This window comes from Panthera tigris, chromosome B4, assembly GCF_018350195.1.
Source record: "Panthera tigris isolate Pti1 chromosome B4, P.tigris_Pti1_mat1.1, whole genome shotgun sequence".
NCBI classification, from domain to species: Eukaryota; Metazoa; Chordata; class Mammalia; order Carnivora; family Felidae; genus Panthera; species Panthera tigris.
In genome coordinates this window covers 70,357,880-70,378,548 of record NC_056666.1, presented here as the reverse complement: position 1 = coordinate 70,378,548, position 20,669 = coordinate 70,357,880, and the positions used below count along the sequence as shown (strand labels likewise).

The window sequence follows — 20,669 nt, the reverse complement described above, 5'->3', positions numbered from 1 at the left end:
GTTTTTTAGTGCACATTCGTTGAAATAACATTAACTTTTGAATTTTTAGGTGTTCTGGTGTAAGTGGTTGTCTGGCAACTGTCATTTAAACTTACGTTAATTTTTAAATGTAAGATTTAACTGAGTCTATATGATTTATCGTTTATAGGTTGAAAAATATTGAAAAAGAAATTGAAAAGAAAAGAATGAATGTGTTTAATATTCGATCTATAGATGATTCCCTTAGACTTGGTCAGCTCAAAGGAAATCACTTTGATATTGTCATCAGAAATTTAAAAAACCAGATAAATGACTCTGCAAACCTGAAAGACAGAATTTTAGAGGCAATAGAAAATGTTAAGGTAAGAAAACTCAATTTTAAAATAATGTTATAGGAAAATGTTTATAGTCCTCTTTACACTGAGGCAGGAAGAAAAACTTTTTCTTTTGTACCTTTTTTTAAATGTGTATATGTAATTATTTAAAAAATGACAGGGACATTTGGCTTATTTTTAATTTTCTTGGTAGTATATTTTTGTATTAAAAAACAGCTTTAATGTGATTTTTAAAATGTAACATATAGTATTATCCAGAGTGTGTGGGGAGGGGGAAGCTATCTATATAAGAACAGAGGTAGGTTTTTTTGTTGTTATTTGTATGTTTAGCACATGCCATATAGAGTAGTATTTCAGGCAAAAGGATTATTTTTTTTTGGAAATTTGTTCAGTAATTTTTTTCAGAAATCTTTGGTAAATAGTTACATTACTTATCAGAATTATATACAATCTTTTTCTTTTTAGTCTAATTATGATTTTTTTCAATGTAGTAAATCACATACATTTTATTATGTCTTGCAATAAAAAGCTATTTAACATAAACATATAAGTGACATTTGCCAGGCATCTAAACATACCATAGCCTTCAGTCTGATCATCTAGAGTATGGTAAGCAAACTTTCTCTGTTGAGGGCTAGGCATATGGTCTCTTTTGCAGCCACTATACTGCCATTGTGTGGAAGCAGCCATAGACAATACATAAATGAATGAGCATGGTTGTGTTCCAATAAAACTTTATTTACAAAAATAGGTGTAGGGCCACATTTGACTTATAGGCCATTAGTAGTTTGACAAGTTCTGATCTAGACCAGTAATCCTCAATCTGGGATGCTTGTACGCAATCTCAGTAGTCAATCTCTACCCCCAAACCAATTCAATAAGAACATTTGGGAATGCAGCTTAGTTTATTAATATTTTTTAAAAACTCCCTAGCTGATTTTACTCTACAGCTAACATTGAGAAACATTGATATAAGATTCTGACCACAAAGACCTTTTTACACAGTTTTATTCCTCTCCAAAGAAAAGCAAACAAACAAAAAGCCAGGTTTTTAATCAGTTATTATGCCTTATAGTCAGGAAAATGACTTCTAATAAAGATTTTTAAAATTCAGCACATTTACCTGTGCATAGACACTCTTTGATTGTATACCCCTTATATGGTTGTTTTTCCCTTACTTCTGTATCTAAAATTCTTTTCTCTGTCCTGAAAAACTGCTACTAAAATAATATCCCTTAAAAAGGGGAGAAAATTTCTCTGAAGTCTGATAGCATTTATTGCCTGTCTTTCATTTGGAACTTTTGGATACACAACTGCTAGTTATAAAATCCCCATTAGAAATGGTTTTAGCTTTAGCCAACTTTCCTTTAGTTCTGAAAATAAGAAGTCTTTGAAGTTTTGTTTTAGACGGTTATAACTTTGACCACTAGAAACCTTTTGTTATATCCAGCCCTAAGTAATTTGAAGGGGTATTTAAAACTCTTCTGGTCATTCTAGGATATTATTTGATATTATTTTTCCAAATTTGAAGTCATAATTGCTGAATGAATAAATATGATCTCCTCTCATAAAGTGAGTGTGGAAGACTCTTATCTTTCAAGAAACCATCTGGGCCCTGATGTTTTCCTTGTGAGAGCATGTTTAACCACTGACTATTATTGTCTTTAAGGTTGCAGAGTAATTTACAATTTTCTGTTCTTGGGGAAGTGATGCCATGTCATTCTCTTGACTCAGGTCTTTAGAAACTGAGATAATTAAAAAATGAATTGTTCTGTATAAAGGAACTAAGACTTGCTGGGTTTGAAGTAAATGTATTGCTTATTCCCAGCATCTCCAGACAACAGGAGCATCTCAGAATCAGAAAGAGCTTTAGAGCAAAGATCACACCTAGTAACCAGTTCATCCCAGTTTTCCCAGAACTTCCCCAATTTTAGCATTGAAAGTCCTGCATCCTAGAATACCCTTCAGTAATATGAATGGAGAGCTGACCTATTTTTTAAGGCTTTTTTTGCTGGCCTTATTTTCTAACTTTTAATTGTTTGTTTTTCTTCTTTCTTTTCTTTAATTGTATAGCATATCTCAGACCATTTGGTTCCCATGTGTATATTGCTGATTACAGTATTCTTTTATTAAAATAAATATGAAGAGGAAACTTGATTAGATATCTGACACAATAATTCTATTAATTTGTTGTAGTCACTTTGGGCCTATGACAAAGACCCATAGACTGGGTGACTTTTAAATCACAGAAATATATTTTGTATCATGCTGGAGGCTGGAAGCCTGAGATCAGGGTGCCAGCCTTGTCTTCGTGTTGTAGTCTCACATGGTGGAAATAGAGTGAGCTAGCTCCAAGGTCTTTTCTTAGAAGGGCACTAATCCCATTCATGAGAGCTCTGATTACCTCCCAGCGTCCCCACCTCCAAATACCATCACATTGGAGGTTAGGATTTCAACGTATGAATTTTGGGGGATATACAGGCATGCAGTCCATAACAATATGCTTTTTTTTTTTAATTTTAGTTTTTAATTTTTTTTTAATATAATTTATTGTCAAATTGGCTAACATTGTATACAGTGCGCTCTTGGTTTTGAGGGTAGATTCCCGTGGTTTATCGCTTACATACAACACCCAGTGTTCACATAATAATATGCTTTTAATGATTGATTTTCTTGTATTCGTAGAATAAAGGGTTTGTAAATTACTATGGACCGCAGAGATTTGGGATGGGAAGGAACGTTCACACTGACCAGATTGGACTGGCTTTGCTGAAGAGTGAATTGGTATGGATTAAAAAAAAACACTCTGCTCTGATTTGTTTTGTCAGTTATACTTACTACGTAACCCAATCCTTTGCTTTGTTAACCCAGCATGTGAATGCATATGTACACACATACATACACCATAATGCTACATTATTGAACATTTATGAGCAGCTATTGTAGTCTTAGTATCACACTGTAATAAAGTGAAATTGTATGTGATGTCCCTGTGTTTAATACTGGAGACTTAACAGAGAATTGATGAGCACTCACCAAATTCTTAATGAAGTGAATGGAGGATTTGGAGGAAACGTTAACACCCTATAATTCCAGAAATATGGCATCCGATGATGCAAAATTCACATTTCTTATAGCATTTAAACAAAAGCTGTCCCCTCTTTTAAACTTCATATTCTGTGCTTCTCATTTTTTTTTAACTTTGCTAGAGCTTTAGCTGTCAATTGTTGCTGTGTAACAAACAAACTACTCGCAAACTGCATGGTCTATAATGACGAGCATTTATTATCTCACTGTCTCTGAGGGTCAGGCATCTGGGAGCAGCCGAGCTGGGTGTTGCAGCATCAGGGTGTCTTATGATGTGCAGTCACACTGTCAGCCAGGGTTATAGTCTTTGATGACTTGATGAGGCACAGAGGATCTCCTTCCAAGCACACTCTGCTTTTGACAGTTTCCCATCATGGGACTACTCATGGCATGACTTCCCTATGAGAGAGGAGTTCAGGAGCACAAATGAATGAGAGATAGAGAGACCACAACATAAATCGAAGTGTCTTTTATAATATAATCTTAGAAGTGACATCGTCACTTTTGCTCTGTTTTACTCACTGGGCACGCAGATCCACCCTGGTAAGTACAGAAGAGGACTGCACGAGGCATGAGTACCAGGGAATGGAGATCAGCGGGGGCCAACTTTGAGGCTGGCCCAATGCTAGAAAGCCATATTTTCTTTCCTTGGAAACGTTTTCTCCCCAACCTTTATATTCTTTGCATCTCAATTTAAATTCTCATCCCATTCCCAAGAAAAATTGAATTATTCTTATCTTGTGACTTGAAAGCCTCTTGGATTTCCCATCTTAGGTTTTATTATATTTTACTGTTAATGTTTATTTAATCTTTTCCAGTAAACAAACACTATGTCTCTCTTGCTCAACATTCCATCCCTGGTACTCTGCATAGTGCCTAGCACATCACAGATGCTTAGTAATATTTATTTGAATGAATTAGCTTCTTAACATATATTTGTTTGAATGGATGAATGAATACTGTAAAATAAGACTGGGATTTTAGGTTGAATGATCTATTTTAAGATCCTTTCGTACTCTAAAACATATACTTATGAATCACCATGCTGGAGACAGTATAATAATAATAATAATAATAATAATAATAATAATATACAGGACCTCATAGATAGCATTAAAAAAAAAGGAACATCTTTTAATCTATTTAGTTTTCAAAAGAAAATATTAATATTGGCAATAAAAAAGGATTTTGGCAATTATTTTAAAGACCAAAGCATTCCAAAACTTGAGAACTGGAATGAAATTAGTGGTTCACCATTTTCCTATGCTTATTACCTCCCCTGTTTTTGTTGTCTATGTTGGTCAGGTCTGAGTTTTATGTCATTAGTTCATACATGCAGTCGTAACTCAATGATAGAGATAAGGAATGACAGAAGTAGAATATGGAAGTGATGGGAGGCACTTTTTCCAGTTGAGAATATTTTGTTTTAATTTTTTTTAACTTTTATTTATTTTTGAGAGACAGAGCATGAATGGGAGAGGAGTAGAGAGAGAGGGAGACACAGAATCCAAAGCAGGCTCCAGGCTCTGAGATGTCAGCATAGAGCCTGACATGGGGCTCAAACACACGAACTGCGTGATCATGACCTGAGCCGAAGTCAGATGTTCAACCAACTGCGCCACCCAGGTGCCCCAGTTCAGAATATTTTAAACCTGTGTGTAAAGTTGCTTGGTACAGATTTATTTACCAATTTAACACTGTTTAATTTTTGAAAGCTTGAAGATAAAATTGCAGCACCAAATATCATTGGTTAAGTGCCTATTTTTTTTTTTTTTTTTTTTTTTATGATGCTAGAGAATTTGTATCTTTTTTAAAAAAGTGATTTGCGGCCACCTGGGTGGCTCAGTCAATTAAGCATCTGACTCTTGATTTTGGCTCAGGTCATGATCTCGCAATTTGTGAGTTTGAGCCCAGCATCTGGTTCTGTGCTGACAGCATGGAGCCTGTTTGTGATTCTCTCTCTCCCTGTCTCTGCCCCTCCCTGCTCATGCTTTCTCTCTCAAAAATAAATAAACATTTTTTAAAAAAGTAATTTGTCATTTTCATTTACTATGTTTGCTTGCTTGATTTTTAAAGGTGGAGGCTGTAAAATTATTTCTTACACCAGAAGATTTGGATGATCCTGTAAACAGAGCAAAGAAATATTTTCTTCAAACTGGTATTTAAAAGTTTCTTTACCCCATACATTGTCATGCAAATCTATAATATAAATGTATGTCATTAGGCGGGCATTCATTGCAACATAAATGTGATAGGAAATAGATTATAGTATGTTATATATTTAATAATTTTATTACATGCCCAAGACACTTTAGTTTGGGCCAAATATCCAGAACTCTTGTCTGTTTTAACTCTTGCCTGGGGGTAGGAGTAAGGGGAGAAATAGCTTCTTAGATTTTCTTGGTCTGTACCCTCAGAGGAGATAAGAATTCCACATTCTAAACTGGTACTGATGGAAGTATATGCTACAACTCGGGGAGACTGAAAAACCAACTACATAAAAGTATTATTTGTTGTATCCAATACTTTGTGCATTGATTTGGTCTTAGTCGCCATTCAGCCCTGTCAATTTTGACACTTTAGCCCAATGTGATGGTTTATAATGCAGAATGTTTAATGAGAAGCACTAAAGAAAAGTGGTTATGAGTATGGGTTCTAGAGTCAATCTACATGGAGTTTCACTCTCGAAATGACATATGTGTTTGTATTATTTAGAGTCCAGAGAACATAATGTCCTTACGGCAATGATTCATACAGTTCAGTGTGCATGAGCAACATGTGGCACATTTACTAAAATGAGGATTCCTACCTGAATAAGCCTCTTTGCTGTAGAGTCCATCAATTTAATTTTAAAAAGCACCCCATTAGGAAGGCCTGTTAGCGTACATGAAGGATCCAACCTTTCTTATTCCAAATATTCTATATAAGTGTTCATAATAGCTCTTTAAAAATCTATAGGCTCACAGGTTTATTTCATGCCTTTTTTAAAAGAGGTCCTCTGAATAATTTCCAGTTAGTTTATCTCCATTCTGAAGTAGGTATTACTAATGTGCTTTTTGCTGTTTTTTTTAAAGCAGGGAAAATGAATGGAGAATGGACTATATGACTAATGATCTTTATTAAACAAACAAACTCTTCAGGTATAGCTAGGTTTATAGTTGGTAATAAGCATCATCTTCATATTCAGGTTTATAAGATGACACAGTTCATTGCCTCTCATTTAGAGGGCATAATAAAGGTACTTATAACTGGCCTTTAAAGGAAAGTAGTTGACTCACTGATTTTCTCTTTATTTCAGAGGATGCTAAAGGCACACTTTCATTGATGCCTGAATTCAAAGTTCGAGAGAGAGCATTGTTGGAGTCACTGCATCGCTTTGGCATGACGGAGGAGGGTTGTATCCAGGCGTGGTTCTCTTTTCCCCATTCTATGCGCATATTCTACGTTCATGCATATAGCAGTAAAATTTGGAATGAGGCAGTATCCTACAGACTTGGAACCTATGGGTCAAGAGTAGTAGAGGGTGATTTGGTCTGTTTGGGTGAAGATGTTGACGATGAACATTTCCCAAATAATAAAGTAAGTATCCTTTCATCAAAGTTTTCAAAGAGTTGTTACTACACTTGGAATATTAGAGAAGCTCGTTTTTAGAAATCATTTAGCACTAAACACACATTTTATTTTTTTCGCTTGTATTTATTTGCTTATCTTCTGCTTCTATGCTGTTAACTGAGGCTTAACACCTATCTGTAAACAGAAAGATAAAAATAGTCACTGGTATTAAGTAAAAGGTACAAACGTAGTAAACCTTCCTTTAAAGAACACGTTAAAAAAATTACAGAAGTAATGCACAAAATAGTGCCATTAAAAGTGAAAAATTGAAACTTTATATACAAAGCTGTCATCTTGCCACCACTCTTATTGTGTGTCCAGGAAATCAACCTCTGTTTTTTTCATATATGTTCTTCTAGACCTTTTTCTATGCTTTCACATAAATATCTATAGAAAAGTGTATTTTTATTCTATTAGCTAACATGAATAAAAGCAAAGGCAGGGCTTAGGAGCTCGGAACTTAAAATATGAAAAGGAAAAAATACAGTTTTTATAATGATGGTATATAGGGTGTATAATGTTTGGATGTATTTTATATAAATGTGATTTTATATAATTGCCATTTACAACTTGCTTTTTTTATAAATTATAAAAATTTTAATATAAATTTTATAAAATTTTTATAATGGAAAGTTTCTCTTTCAATTTCTTCTCTGTCCAACTAGTATTTTTATCTTGGGCTTGAACAGTTAAAATAATGAAACTGAATTATATAAATCAAGTAAAGAAATTTATTTTATATATAATGCAAAGAATAAATTAAAATGCAAAAATAACATTATCTCAAGTTAGTCTCAGAAATACGTTATAAAAGTTAGTGAAGGTATTTTGAGTAGTAATTTCATATATAACATCATAAAATCATTGAGTTCTAGATGAGAAAAGGGTTTTAGAGACTCTCTTTCTTAACTCCCATTTTGTAGAAATGAAAATCGAGACCCAGATTGGAGAGGAGACAGATTAAGTGACATAGGTAGCAGAATTAAAAAGACCCTAGCCTGAATTGGTCCCTAGCAGAGAAATCATGGAATATAGAAAAGGTGTCTGCATCTAGAGAGAACATGGGCCAGTTGTTCAAAAAGGAAGAAAAATAGAAAGATAGACTCTGAACTCTATGTAAAGGAAACTTTATCTAAATTAATGGCACAGTCTGGATGTATGAATTAAGGTTTTTGTTTGTTTTGTTTTTGTTTTTGTTTTAAGTAATGGAGATCCACCTCAAATTAACTTAAGGCAAAGCAGACAGGAATTCATTGGCCTTCATAACCAGGGCGCTGATTCAGGCGCAGCTCTATCCAGATGAAGCGGTCTCTTAAATAATCTCTATCTTCTTTTCTTCATCTTTCAGCTCTGCTTTCCTATGTTAGAGCCATTCTGAGTCTGGCTCATTCTTTTAGTGGCAAGATGGTCATGAGCATCTCTAAGCTTATTTCTTGTGTGTAAGTGATGAATCATGGGAATCTACTCCCAAAGCCAAGAGTACACTGTATACTCTGTATGTTAGCTAACTTGACAATAAATTATATTAAAAAAACAAACAAAAACCCAGATTAATGTGACTGCAAAAACAAACAAAAACAAACAAACAAAAAACCACCTTGTAGAGAAGAGGACTTTTTTCCCCCATGGAATAAAAGCCATGGGATTAGGTCTCTCTGGCTAGGAGTGACCAGGCTTGGGTCCCATATCCAGGCCCAAACCAATTATTGTGGCCTGGAGTATGTCATTGGCTAAGCCTGTGTTCCAAAGGATCCTTCCTGGAACCACCCCATAAAAATCACATTTGCGACCTGGTAATGAGGGTGCTACTACTGGAAAAGAGAGAGTAAAGGCTGAATAAGCCAGAGCAACAGATGTCTGCTTCACTGTTTCATTGAATGGGTGGGTGGCTTATAAATATTTAGTCAAGAAAGGGATTACTGGGAGCATAAATCACTAAGAATGGCCATTTAACTGAGACAACATCTGAAACTGTGTAAAAAGAAATACAGCATTATAGGCTTTACCTCATGTGAGTGGAAGAAGAGCTATCAGTGATCTCCTTTTTATAAATACTGAAAAATCATGTTTTTTTCTCATATTCCAGGAAACATGTTCTTTTAAATATTACCTGTGCTACGCATTATTTAGTAAGTTAGCCGTTACTAATTCAGATTTTCAGATATTAAAGGTTACTTTGACAAGATATGGTAATAATCTCTGAAATACATGTCTTATAAGACTTTGTTCAACGTAACATTTTGCAAGGAGAGTTGCAGGATCAGAAGTGTATCTGCTTTTCTTTTGGAGCTGTAAGAGAAAGGAGAACATTTTCTTCCTCATGTCTTGCTAAGTTTCCTTCTATTAGCAAAAAACTAAAAGTCTTTATATATCGTAAGACCAATCATTTATACTCTATTAGTACGTACTAAGAAAAGAAAAAGCGAGACTTACAGATCCAAAATGGTAACATATGAAAAGAAAAAGACAATCAAGTTTCTAATAAATGGTATATGGGGCATATCATGTTGTGCATCTACAGTTAAAAATTGTAGGAAACTATAGGACACTATTGTGATTCCCTTCTTGATAGGATTACTAGACAGGTACAGATATACCTTTATTTCAAGTCACAAGGTAGATTTTCTTATAATTTTTTGTGAACAAGATAGAGAAATGTGTTAGGTGAATTAATTAAAAAATTAGGTGAATTCATAGTTGGGGAGTAACCATACACCAAAAGTATGTTTGTTAATCAAAAAATTGATTGATATCAATCTGGAGGGAGTTCTCCAAACACAAAACATGGTCTTCTGTACTTGACCATATTTTCTGGTATTTTCATAGGCTTATGAGTTTGTGAAAGACAAAAAGCTGGAAATGATGATGCAGGAGAGACCCTCATGCCATGGATTTGGTCAGATCACATCTAGAGTTTTATATCCATTTTTGAGTGCAGCAATTAAAAAACTTACCAATAAGCAAACATACAAACCCAAAATGAAAAACAGAAAAGGGAAGCATCTAATCTATTGATTAGAGTAGGCAGACTTGAAGGGAAAGCCAGCAGAGTTAGAGGGGATCTGGACACTACATTATGTGATGAATGCTTTGGAAGGTGGGGGTCCTGTTCATCCTTGTTTAGTGATGACAGCTGCCTTTATACCTGAGTTTCATATGTTAGAGAAATCAGAATGACCTATTCTGTAGTGTCCTATAGCAGCATGTCTCAGACTTACCACATACCTCTTTTTTTTCCCCTGCCTCCTATTACTGTTCTGTGAAACACGTTTTGAGAAACACCACTTCTCGGAGAGTATTATGATATTTGTTGGGGACAGAGGTGGCGGAGGGTGTGGTGGTTTCAGAGAGTGGAGTTTTGATTCAGTGTAACAACTTTGTAAGTCAGGAAAAGTTGGTGATAAGGTGAAATCATCACCTCAGAGTGTTAAGCTACCTCCATTCTCTACGTGTTCCAATTTGACTTGGTTAAAGCAGGAAGTGTTCTAATTTTTATGCAGTCTAGAAACAAATTGTGAACATACTCTTGTTTGGGTACATGTATATTCAGCATGGGAGTCGAATTATACATAACAGGGAAAATTGAGGGAATGAATCATCCATATTTTTGTCATGTTTTTAAAAAATAGGTTCATCTAGTAACTGAAGAAGAGGAATCAGCTAACACATATGCAATACATCAGGTAAATTTGCTTAAGAATTGGCATCACTTTGGTCTAAATGTAGATATTGAGATATTGTGTCCAAAAGACAAAATGTTGATTAGTTTTCTTCTCTACCTTCCTTTTTTTTTAACCACTTTTTAATTCAGGTGCAATTATATACAATAAAATTCACTCTTCTCAGTTTCCAATTCTAAGAGTTTTGATAAACACATACAGGCTTAATGACCACCACAGAAATCAAGATAAAGTAACATTTTCATCTCTCCCTAAAATTTCCCTGTGCCCCTTTTTAGTCAACCTGTACCCCTAGTCCCTGGCAGGAGCTTGTCCATTTTCTGTCCCTATAGTTTTGCCTTTGAAAGAATGTCAAATGGAATCTTATAGTATATGGCCTTTTGGGTCTAGCTTCTTTCAATTAGCATAATTAATTTGAAATCCATTCATGTTGTGTGCATTTGAATTTTTTACCTTGTTCCTTTTTCTGACTAACCGTTTGGTACCAGTAGTTCAAGAAAAATGTCTAGAAATCACCTGCAAAGGAGGAGAGCCTTACAAAAGGCGTAAGCAGCTGTATATGCTGCTAGTGGTTCGCTTTCATGTTTTTGAATAAGTAAGAAGAATATAACATCATCAGCCAAAATACCAGTTATATTATTGAACAGTAGGGATTCATCTTTGTGTTATAGAAGCAATACGCTTTTAGGATTGAATGACTACGTTGAGGTTAAGTCTTTGTCGGCTAATTAAATGTACCATAACTTCTTGTTTCCTCTCTTCTGCATTAACAATAGTTTGTCTAGTAGTATCTGACTTGAGTTGGTTACCTTGGTTATTGTGAACCCTTCTTGATTTTAGTTAGCTCTCTGCCTGGCAGCATTTAAAATAATCAAAGTAGTGTGGTGGTCAGTAGCATGTTTTAGGCCGATTGTGATGTTTATATCCTGAGACATAATGATCATATCTCAAGGATTATTTCATATACCAAATCTCAGTGTTACAATGATCATGTATTTTTCTGAAGGCTGTTTCATCTGTATTTTTTCCCTTCTACACAGGTGGTTCTTCCAGTGCTTGGATACAATATTCAATACCCGAAGAACAAAGTAGGGCAGTGGTACCAGGAAATACTTAGCAGAGATGGACTACAGACATGTAGGTTTAAAGTACCTACTCTGAAACTGAATGTTCCAGGATGCTATAGACAGATATTGAAATGTCCCCACAATGTCTCATACCAACTAAAGGAAGAACATGATACTGATGTCAAAATGGAAGGTTCCCACATTGATGAAGCAACTTTATCTCTTTTGATCTCTTTTGATCTTGATGCTTCGTGTTATGCTACGGTCTGTCTGAGGGAGATAATGAAGCATGACTTCTAGAACCATTAGCCTTGATCTAATCATATCTGTCATTCTTTAGAAGAGAGGGAGCTAAAATTTCTGGAGCATCTACCATTTACCAGGAGCTTTATAATTGTTATCTCCTGTAATTACAAAACATCCTGAGGAACTAGGAATTTGCTGCTGATGTTCCAGAGGACATAGAGCTAGTAAGTGGCAGCGTTTGAATTTAAGACTGCAAAGCTTATGTTCTTTCTATGATCTAATGTTTCAGTGACCTTTATTCTGTGCTATAAAGTTTACAATCTTTCTGGACTATTCAGAGCATATAATACTGCAAGGTAACATGTAAAAAAAAACATGTTTGGAGTAATGTTGATATCCTCTACTTGCTTAGAATGTAGATGAAACTAGATTTTAATGAAAGCGTATGGTTAGAGAGAAAGGTAAATGAAGCATTTTGTTAATTATTATTGTCATTCTCCTTTTTTGAAATCATTTATCAGAATAATACATTAGGGAAATATAATTTCTATTATGGTAGCTACCCCGGGGTAATTTACCTCTTTATGAGATAAATAATCTTCGGTGAAGATTGAAATAAATTTTTTCATACAATTTCCTTATCTCGATATACATTGACCCTCTTGGCTTTCTGTGATTCTTTTCTCTGTCATCAAAAACAAATTTTAGAGTCAGACAGATCTGGGCTCAGACTCCAGCTCTGACACTTACAAGTCACTTTGAGTATCTTGTTGACTCTTTTTGAGACTTACTAAAGAATCAGGACAGCACAACCTCATAAGCAACAAGTAATAGAATTGTCTCCACCTTTTATGTTGCTAGAGGAAGAAAACATTTTGCCTATTTGAAAATTGAAATATTTAACTATCCCACGTCGTAAACCATCCTTAACCACTTATATATATCAGTTAAATTTGGGGTGGTGGTGGTATATATTGGTTTCGAAGGTCTAGCATCCTTTCATTGCTGGTAGTATAATATGGTGACATTTAAAAAGCAGTATAGAGCATTGTATGTCAGTATTTGGCACTTTTATATACTTAAGTCAGTGAAACTATTTTGGGTATAGTAGCATAAGGAAATTAAATTCAAAAGAAGGAAAAAAGTTACATGCAACACAAAACTTGCTCATTATAACATTTTTATACAGAGTGAAAGAAATTATAGTTTGAAAGTCCAGCATTAGATAACAAAATAAAATGAGATGTATCAACTTGATGGCAAAACATGTAGTTATTAAAAATTATTTTAAATGATGATAAAGGTTTTACGTATGTGAAAAAAATGTTGCCCCTCAAAACCAGAAGATAGACATTACAAATGCAGTATAAACACTGAATGCAGCTCTTTCAAAGAGAGGCACTTTAGCATAGCAACTAAAAGCACAGTTAGTGGGGACAAACTCCCCCAGTTTGAACCTTGGCTCTGCCAGGTAGCATGTGGCCTTGGACAAGTTGTTTAAGCTTTGTGTGCTTTGGTTTCAACATCTATAAAACGAGAATGGCAGTGTACCTCCCTCATAGGATTATTGTGAATTCATATATGTTCATATATGTAAAGTGAGTCCATACCAAGTTCACATATGTAAAGCACCTTGGAAAAATACCTGGCACTTAGTTATTGTTAAATAAGTATCCACAGATTCAAGTTTGGAAAGGAAGAGAAAAACACGAAAATAAGTGTCTTTTTTGTCATAACATATATTATCTTTTTAAACAGGGTGTGTTTTCAGTATTTTTTTTTTAAAGTTTATTTATTTTGAGAGAGTGGGTGAGGGGCAGAGAGAGAGAATCCCAAGCAGACTCCGTGCTGTCAGCGCAAAGCCGGATGTGGGGTTTGAACTCATGAACCATGAGGTCACAACCTGAGCTGAAGTTGGATGCCTAACCGACAGAGCCACCCAGGTGCTGTTGTCATTATATATTTTAATAATAAACAGATCTCAGAACACAAAAATTGGAGGTTGTAGTACCATTTTCTTTTTAATTCATTAATTTTTAAAAATTTTATTTTAGAAAGAGTGGGAACAAGGGAGAGGGGCAGAGGGAGAGAGAGAGAGCATTCTAAGCGGGCTCCACACAAACAGAGCTTGATCCCACGACGTTGGGATCATGACCTGAGCTGAAATCAAGAGCCAGATGCTCAACCGACTGAGCCACCCAGGCGCTCCTATCATTGGTTTTTTTAAAAATTACCTTTATCATTTTAATATTTATTGAAAATAAAATGCTATATTAAGTAGTAAAAAATTTAGAAAAAATGTTTCATCTCATGATAAATTATATCCCACAAATGTAATCAGAAAATGAATTATGCAAATTGTGACACTCTAGGTGTCTTATATGTTGAATTGCAATTAGAAGATACGAAAGCATTAAGATGTGCCATCATTGATATTATTTTCTTTGCCTGTAGATGGCACTATAATTTTAGATATCTTCTTTATTTATTTTATTTATTTATTTAATACTTTGGCCATATGTAAAGAAAGAATCACTGAACTTATTTCAAGTCACGATAAAATGTATTCAGATACTGTTCATGTAGAAAATTATTTTATATGCCTGTAATATTTGACATGTGAATTTTTTTTTCCATTTAAGGCCTCGAATGTACTTTGGACCATATGCTGACCAGTCACCTAGGTTTTTGCAGTTCTCCTGAGTATTTCAGGCCTTCAGAAGAATAATCTTTGAATTAGTTTTAATTTTCTAGGTTGCTCTTGAAACTGAGCAATAGTGCATCAGGATTACTGAGGTGAAACAAATTGAGGTTTTTGTGGCTTACCCTGAACTGCAAGTCATATGCAGCTTTTGATTCAAGTAACCTTTATTGAGGGTTTGTTGTGCCAGCACATTCGCTTTTCTCATTTTAATCCATAGACCCAACCTACAGGTAGGTGGTATTTTCCCTGATTTTAAAGATGGGAATAGGGGCGCCTGAGTGGTTCAGTCGGTTAAGCATCCAACTTTGGCTCAGGTCATGATCTCATGGTTCATGAGTTCGAGCCCCACATCAGGCCCTGCACTGACAGTGTCGAGCCTGCTTGGGATTCTCGCTCTCCTTCTCTCTCTGCCCCTCCCCTGCTCTCTGTCTCAAAAAATAGAATAAACTAAAACAAACAATTAAAAAAAGAAGATGGGAATATATCTGAGTGGTTTACTGACCTAGTTAAGGTCAAACAAGATAGTGTGTGGTTAAACTTGATTATGCTTCATGGATCAGTACTGTTTTTATCTACCTAATATTTGCCTTCTGAAAACACGTTTTTTTGGTAATGACTTTCATTTCCACCGATTCAGTATTACTTGCTCCTGATTAATAGACGTACTGGAGCATGTCTTGAGAGAAACAAGATTTCTTTTGAGATTCTGAGACTAAAATAAAAGTAAAGCAGATCCTTCAGGAAGTTCCTAAATCACTTTGGGTTATTTTCCAGAATACTTTGGGACTCGTATCACAATGATAGACAAAATTATCATAGGTCATATAGGAGGTTATTTTAGATGGTACCTGGCACAATAGTAGTATTGTTGAAAAAGCATGGTGAGAGAGTTGCTGCTTTTTTTAGAAAATCTTCTGAAACACTAACGACAGTGTCTAGCATCTAGTAAATTCTCAGTGCCAGCTAGTGTTATGATAGTTAATGTTACATTACCGTGCCGATGAAAGTTTTACGGTAGATTGGTTAATGACTTCCCCCTTGAGATCTGATCTGACTCTGTCTTCGCATAAAGTAAGTATAATTCAGCACACTTTTAGATTTACTTATTTTTTTGTAAGCGAAAAACACTTTCTAAATCTGGGAATTCAGCAATTCATTCAAATTAAGATATTTAAGAATTATCTAGGTCAGTGTTTTCAATATTTCCCACCTGGGAACTACCTTAGGAGACCAAAAAGAAAGTGAAGCCCCAGGTTAACAGTACAGAGTTTTAACATAACATAGGGATAGGAGAAGAGGCTGCAGGAAGATGCTGGAGTAAGGAAAATAGGGCTTTTCATTTTTTTCTCTATTTACCTCTGAAGTGTTTGGGTTTTTAAATAAGAATGTATTTGTATATTAATTTTACAGTTAAAAACCTTGACGAATACGTACAGTTTAGAGAAGGTAAGGTAAGAGAATTGATGGACTATAGTTGCATTATTTTCAGAATGGTTCTTCTGATGGCTTATGCCAAAATACTGCCAGAGAGAAATATGCATTATATGTTTTAATGGCACTAATGACAGTTAATATAAATAGTTTAAAGTTTAGTGCCTGTGATATGGATTTTGCTTTCAGATTCAGAAAGGTTCTTAGAGATAGCTTGATGTCTTATGGTGTTTAGTCTATTTTTCCTAAGCCCTTCTGCTTTACCTATTTTTGATAGGCTACCAAGCAATGCCAAATGCCTGACATAATAACCAACAGATATTTGAGTGTCCCTAAGTTAAAGGCACTCTGTAAAATACTATGGGGAAAGACAAAATAAGTCAGATAATATCTGTGCCTTTGAGGGATTAACAGTGTTATATCCTTTAAGATATTTGATTTGAAATGTCATCTGCAAAAAGAATATGTGGACTAAATGGCAAGGAAAAAAACAAGCAGTGTCTTTCCATTTCACGTATGGCTCACTATACGGCCAATAATATGTTACTTGACCTCTCAGCACCTCATTCTGAATCCTTACATGATACTTATATTAGCATTTCTAAGCATTTTGAGATCTCTTCTTAAAATATGCTTTGAACTATTCAGTCTAAATGCTGCTTTCTGGAAAGCTACTACTTTAAAGAATGGGAAATGGTGTTAATGGAGTTAATCTTGTGTAATTTCAGTGTGGGTTGTCAGGAATATCTTCAAGTAAAGAAAATGACTCTAATCTTCTTAAGCAATTCATTTTCTCAGGCGCTGTGAGGCGGGAGCTAATTTACTCGGCCTGTGTACATAGACCCTGTCTGATTAAAGAAAATTTTACTCATGGAAAGAAGTCAGGACATCCATGAAATTATTTAAATTTAGATATACTGGAAAATATTATAAAATAGAAGATATATTAAAATGTCTTTTTCATTATCAGTTTCCTTAAAACCCAACTCAGTCACCAATATAGAAATGAAATCCCTGTTACAAGGAAGAAATTTAATTACGGAGTCAAAACAAGAGCTATTTAGTTGTTTTTAAAGAGAAGAGATCAAAGAACTGGTCACTCCTTTACTGAGCACGTTCAAGCAGCAGGATGGGAGTGGGGAGTGGAGAGGGTTAGGGATTCAATTCTTTATGCTTTTATTCCAAGTCACCCTTTTCTGATGAGTCTTAGTGACATTCTCTTAGACTAGTTAGGTCAAGATTCTGAACTTTTCATTACAATAGTGTTTTAATCTTAGCTGATTATTGTTTCCACCCCCACCCCTAGTCATAAAGGACTAGTGTTCTTTTTAAAAAAAAAGAAGATGAAGGCTATTTCTATAAAAAACAAACAAACAACCTTTATACGTTTTTTAGGGTTTAGTAAATGGATTTCTTTTGCACCTGATTTTCAAAAGAAAATTCATTTACGTTGCATTTTTTCAATAAATATCTTAAGGTAAATCTAATAAATTTTTTATGATATGTGAATAATAACAATGCACTTTACCTATTTAGAAGTGATTTTAGAAAAATTGAGAAGCAGTTATTCTGAATTCAAAGAGCATTCTTCCAAGGCATTGAAAGAGAAATTTTAATATCATAGTGAAGCATTTGATGATTGTGTTTTTCTTATACGTCTTGTCTCTAGTTTTGATTATTGTGATATTTTTCTAGCTGGCTGCCTCTCTTCTTCATTCTAACCAGTCCATTCTGTACCCTTGTAAATGTAGAAATCTGATCCTGTCATTGTGTTGTGGCCATTTAGCATTTCAGTGGCTTCGCAGTATCTATGTTATAAAAGTCCAAATCCCTAAACATAGCATATATATACCTGCACAGTATGGCTTTAAATTGTCTTTCAAGTCTCGTCTTCCACCTGTTCCATAAAACATCTTTTTTGTTTGTTTGTTTTTGAGTTTATTTATTTATTTTTGAGAGAGAGAGAGAGAGAGAGAGAGAGAGAGAGAGGGGCAGCACAAGCAGGGAAGGGCAGAGAGAGAGAGGGAGACACAGAATCCGAAGCAGGCTCCATGTTGTCATTGCAGAGCCAGATGCTGGGCTCAAACCCACAAAGTGTGAGATCATGACCTGAGCCAAAATCAAGAGTCGGATGCTTAACCAACTGAGCCACCCAGACGCTCCAACATACTTTTTGTTTTCGCTGTTTGCTCTTTACCAAATAGTAATATTTTCTATGTTATGCATCTCAGCCTCTCATTTCTGTTGACAGTGTCTCTTCTTGCTTAGTTTAAATATCTTGTCTATTAAATCTGTGTTGTCATAACACTTGTATATGTCTGTACTATCTCATTACTCATACTAATTTGATTAAATATCTGACTCCTCTATCTATTAATTATTCAAAGGCATTCATCTCTGTACCTCAGGGACCCATCGGTGTTATAACATAATAGGTTAAAAATCCTGAATGAATATCACAAATATACTTTAGTAAATTTATTTGGCAAATATATATATTGTGATATATATAATTTCAGGAAAGTTCTAAAATAGTTTTTTTACCCTCACAGAAAATTTAGTAGAATTAGGTCTCATTAGATTGCTTTTCCACTTTTATAGAATTGCCAAAATCATTTTAATAATTTCATCTTTTTAATTACTACGTAGAAAATGTCTACCTTTTATTTAAATATTAAATGCATTGTAGAATTTCATTTACTGCTCAGAAAAAGCTCTCAAGGGTATAACTATTCTTCATTTCACAAATGAAGTGTCTAGAGCTTGAAGAGGTTGGGTAGTTTACTCTAAGTGGCAAAGAGAGTTTAACTTAGCTCTTTAGTTTCAAGGCCCATGGTGATGCAACATGTCTCCGTTCTCCACTGTGCTTAACTAGTGGATAGTTAATTCGTGCCTATCTCTTATTGACTTGTATATTTCTAAAACTTTATGATATTGAGGCAAATTGGGAGAAGACTCACTTTAAGTGACATAATGATAATAACTGTTAATCACTGAGCACTATGTGCTAAGCATTTTACCACTTACTAGAACATACATGTAGAATAAGTACTGTTGTTATCTTTGTTTTGTGGATGAGGACTTGGAGATTGAGTGCAATTAAGAAACTTGAGAAAGATAAAACATGGAGCCAGAGCTGAAAACTGGAACCTTTTTCTAATAGAATCCAGAGACCCTTAAACCATCAACTTGGTTTGAAATTAAATGACAGTGACTCCAATCAGGTCATAGAAGCCAACACAGGTGTTCTTTTGAAGTCACCTTATCCTAGGTTTTGAGTAAATGTTCAAATACATGAACATCACAGAAAAAAGCAAGTCATCATAATTGAGAGCCTGCAGAAACAAAAGATAATATAAATAGACCTGCAAGACTTCATAATTCTAGATACAGATGTCATGTTTACTCTTTTTAAAAGAGTAAGAGACAAGCTTAAAAATGTACAGAAAACAAGAAGCTAAAACAATTTAGCATAGGGGCGCCTGACTGTTTCAGTCTGTAGAGCATGTGGCTCTTGATCTCAGGGTTGTGAGCTCGAGCCCCACATTGGGTGTGGAAATTAATTAAAAAGAAATACTTTAAATAAAAACAAACAAAACAAGCATATTTGAAAAAGGACCAATAGACTTTCTAGAAGTGAAAACTTTAATAATCAAAACTTAAAACTCATTATATGAGTTTAATAACATCACACAAAATTGAAAAGCAAACTAGTAAACTAAAAAATAGTTCAGAAGAAATCCAGAATGGAGCAAATGTGAGATTAAAAAAATACAGAGGTGAGACATGGAGGACAGAGGAGATTTCAGATCATTTAATTGGAATCTGAAGGAAAGGAGAAGGAATAAGGTAGAGGCAACATTTTAATAGATAACAGCTGGGAATTTTCTGAAACTAGTAAGACACTAAAATAAGGATTTAAGAAGTCCAGTGAATCCCAAGCAGTGTAAGTAAAAAGAAGCCCACATTGAGATACATCATAGTGAATATGCAGAGCATCAATAATAAAAAGAAGAATCTTACAAGCGTCCAGGGAAAGATTATTCTCAAGAAATAACTGGAGTGATAGCTAAGTCTCCAGAGAATTGATGGAATATATTAAAATAACTGAGAAAGTTTGCAAGTAAGTACTGACTCACTCAAGGAAATTCTAAAACAAAGAAACCCACAAAGAAACAATAACAAAAAAATGCTTCAGGCAGAGGGTAAATGATCCCAAATAAAAAAACCTAAAGTGGGGAAAATGAATGATGAACAGGAAAAGTGGCAAGTATGTAAATATATATGTAAATATATATGTAAATCTATAAACATTGACTTTGTAAATTGATAATGTCTGTAATATCTGCTGGGTTACAAAAGAATGATAAATTAAAACATAGAGCCTGGGAGGGAACTTAAAGGAGTTAATGATCTAAGGTTGTGTTATCTGTAAAAAAGGGTAAATATATTGATTAACTTCGGTCTTCTGTAAGTTAGAATTGTGTGGTATAATATCTATAATAATCACTAAAATAATAAAACCAAG

General features: G+C 34.6%; 1 protein-coding gene across 3 annotated transcripts in view; it reads left to right on the top strand.

Annotated features, from left to right (window-relative positions):
- Window positions 1–13,810, top strand: part of PUS7L (pseudouridine synthase 7 like) — a 33,017-nt gene extending 19,207 nt beyond the window's left edge. For 2 of the 3 annotated variants that reach the window (XM_007072922.3, XM_042992132.1), the window contains exons 4-9: window positions 149–341; window positions 3,000–3,098; window positions 5,478–5,559; window positions 6,700–6,980; window positions 10,643–10,696; window positions 11,734–13,810. In XM_007072922.3, the coding sequence (XP_007072984.2) occupies window positions 149–341; window positions 3,000–3,098; window positions 5,478–5,559; window positions 6,700–6,980; window positions 10,643–10,696; window positions 11,734–12,060 (1,036 nt within the window). In that variant the 3' untranslated portion in view covers window positions 12,061–13,810. The remainder of the gene's footprint in view (window positions 1–148; window positions 342–2,999; window positions 3,099–5,477; window positions 5,560–6,699; window positions 6,981–10,642; window positions 10,697–11,733) is intronic. The other variant, XM_042992131.1, reaches the window with a different exon arrangement.
- The last annotated feature ends 6,859 nt before the right edge of the window (window positions 13,811–20,669 follow it).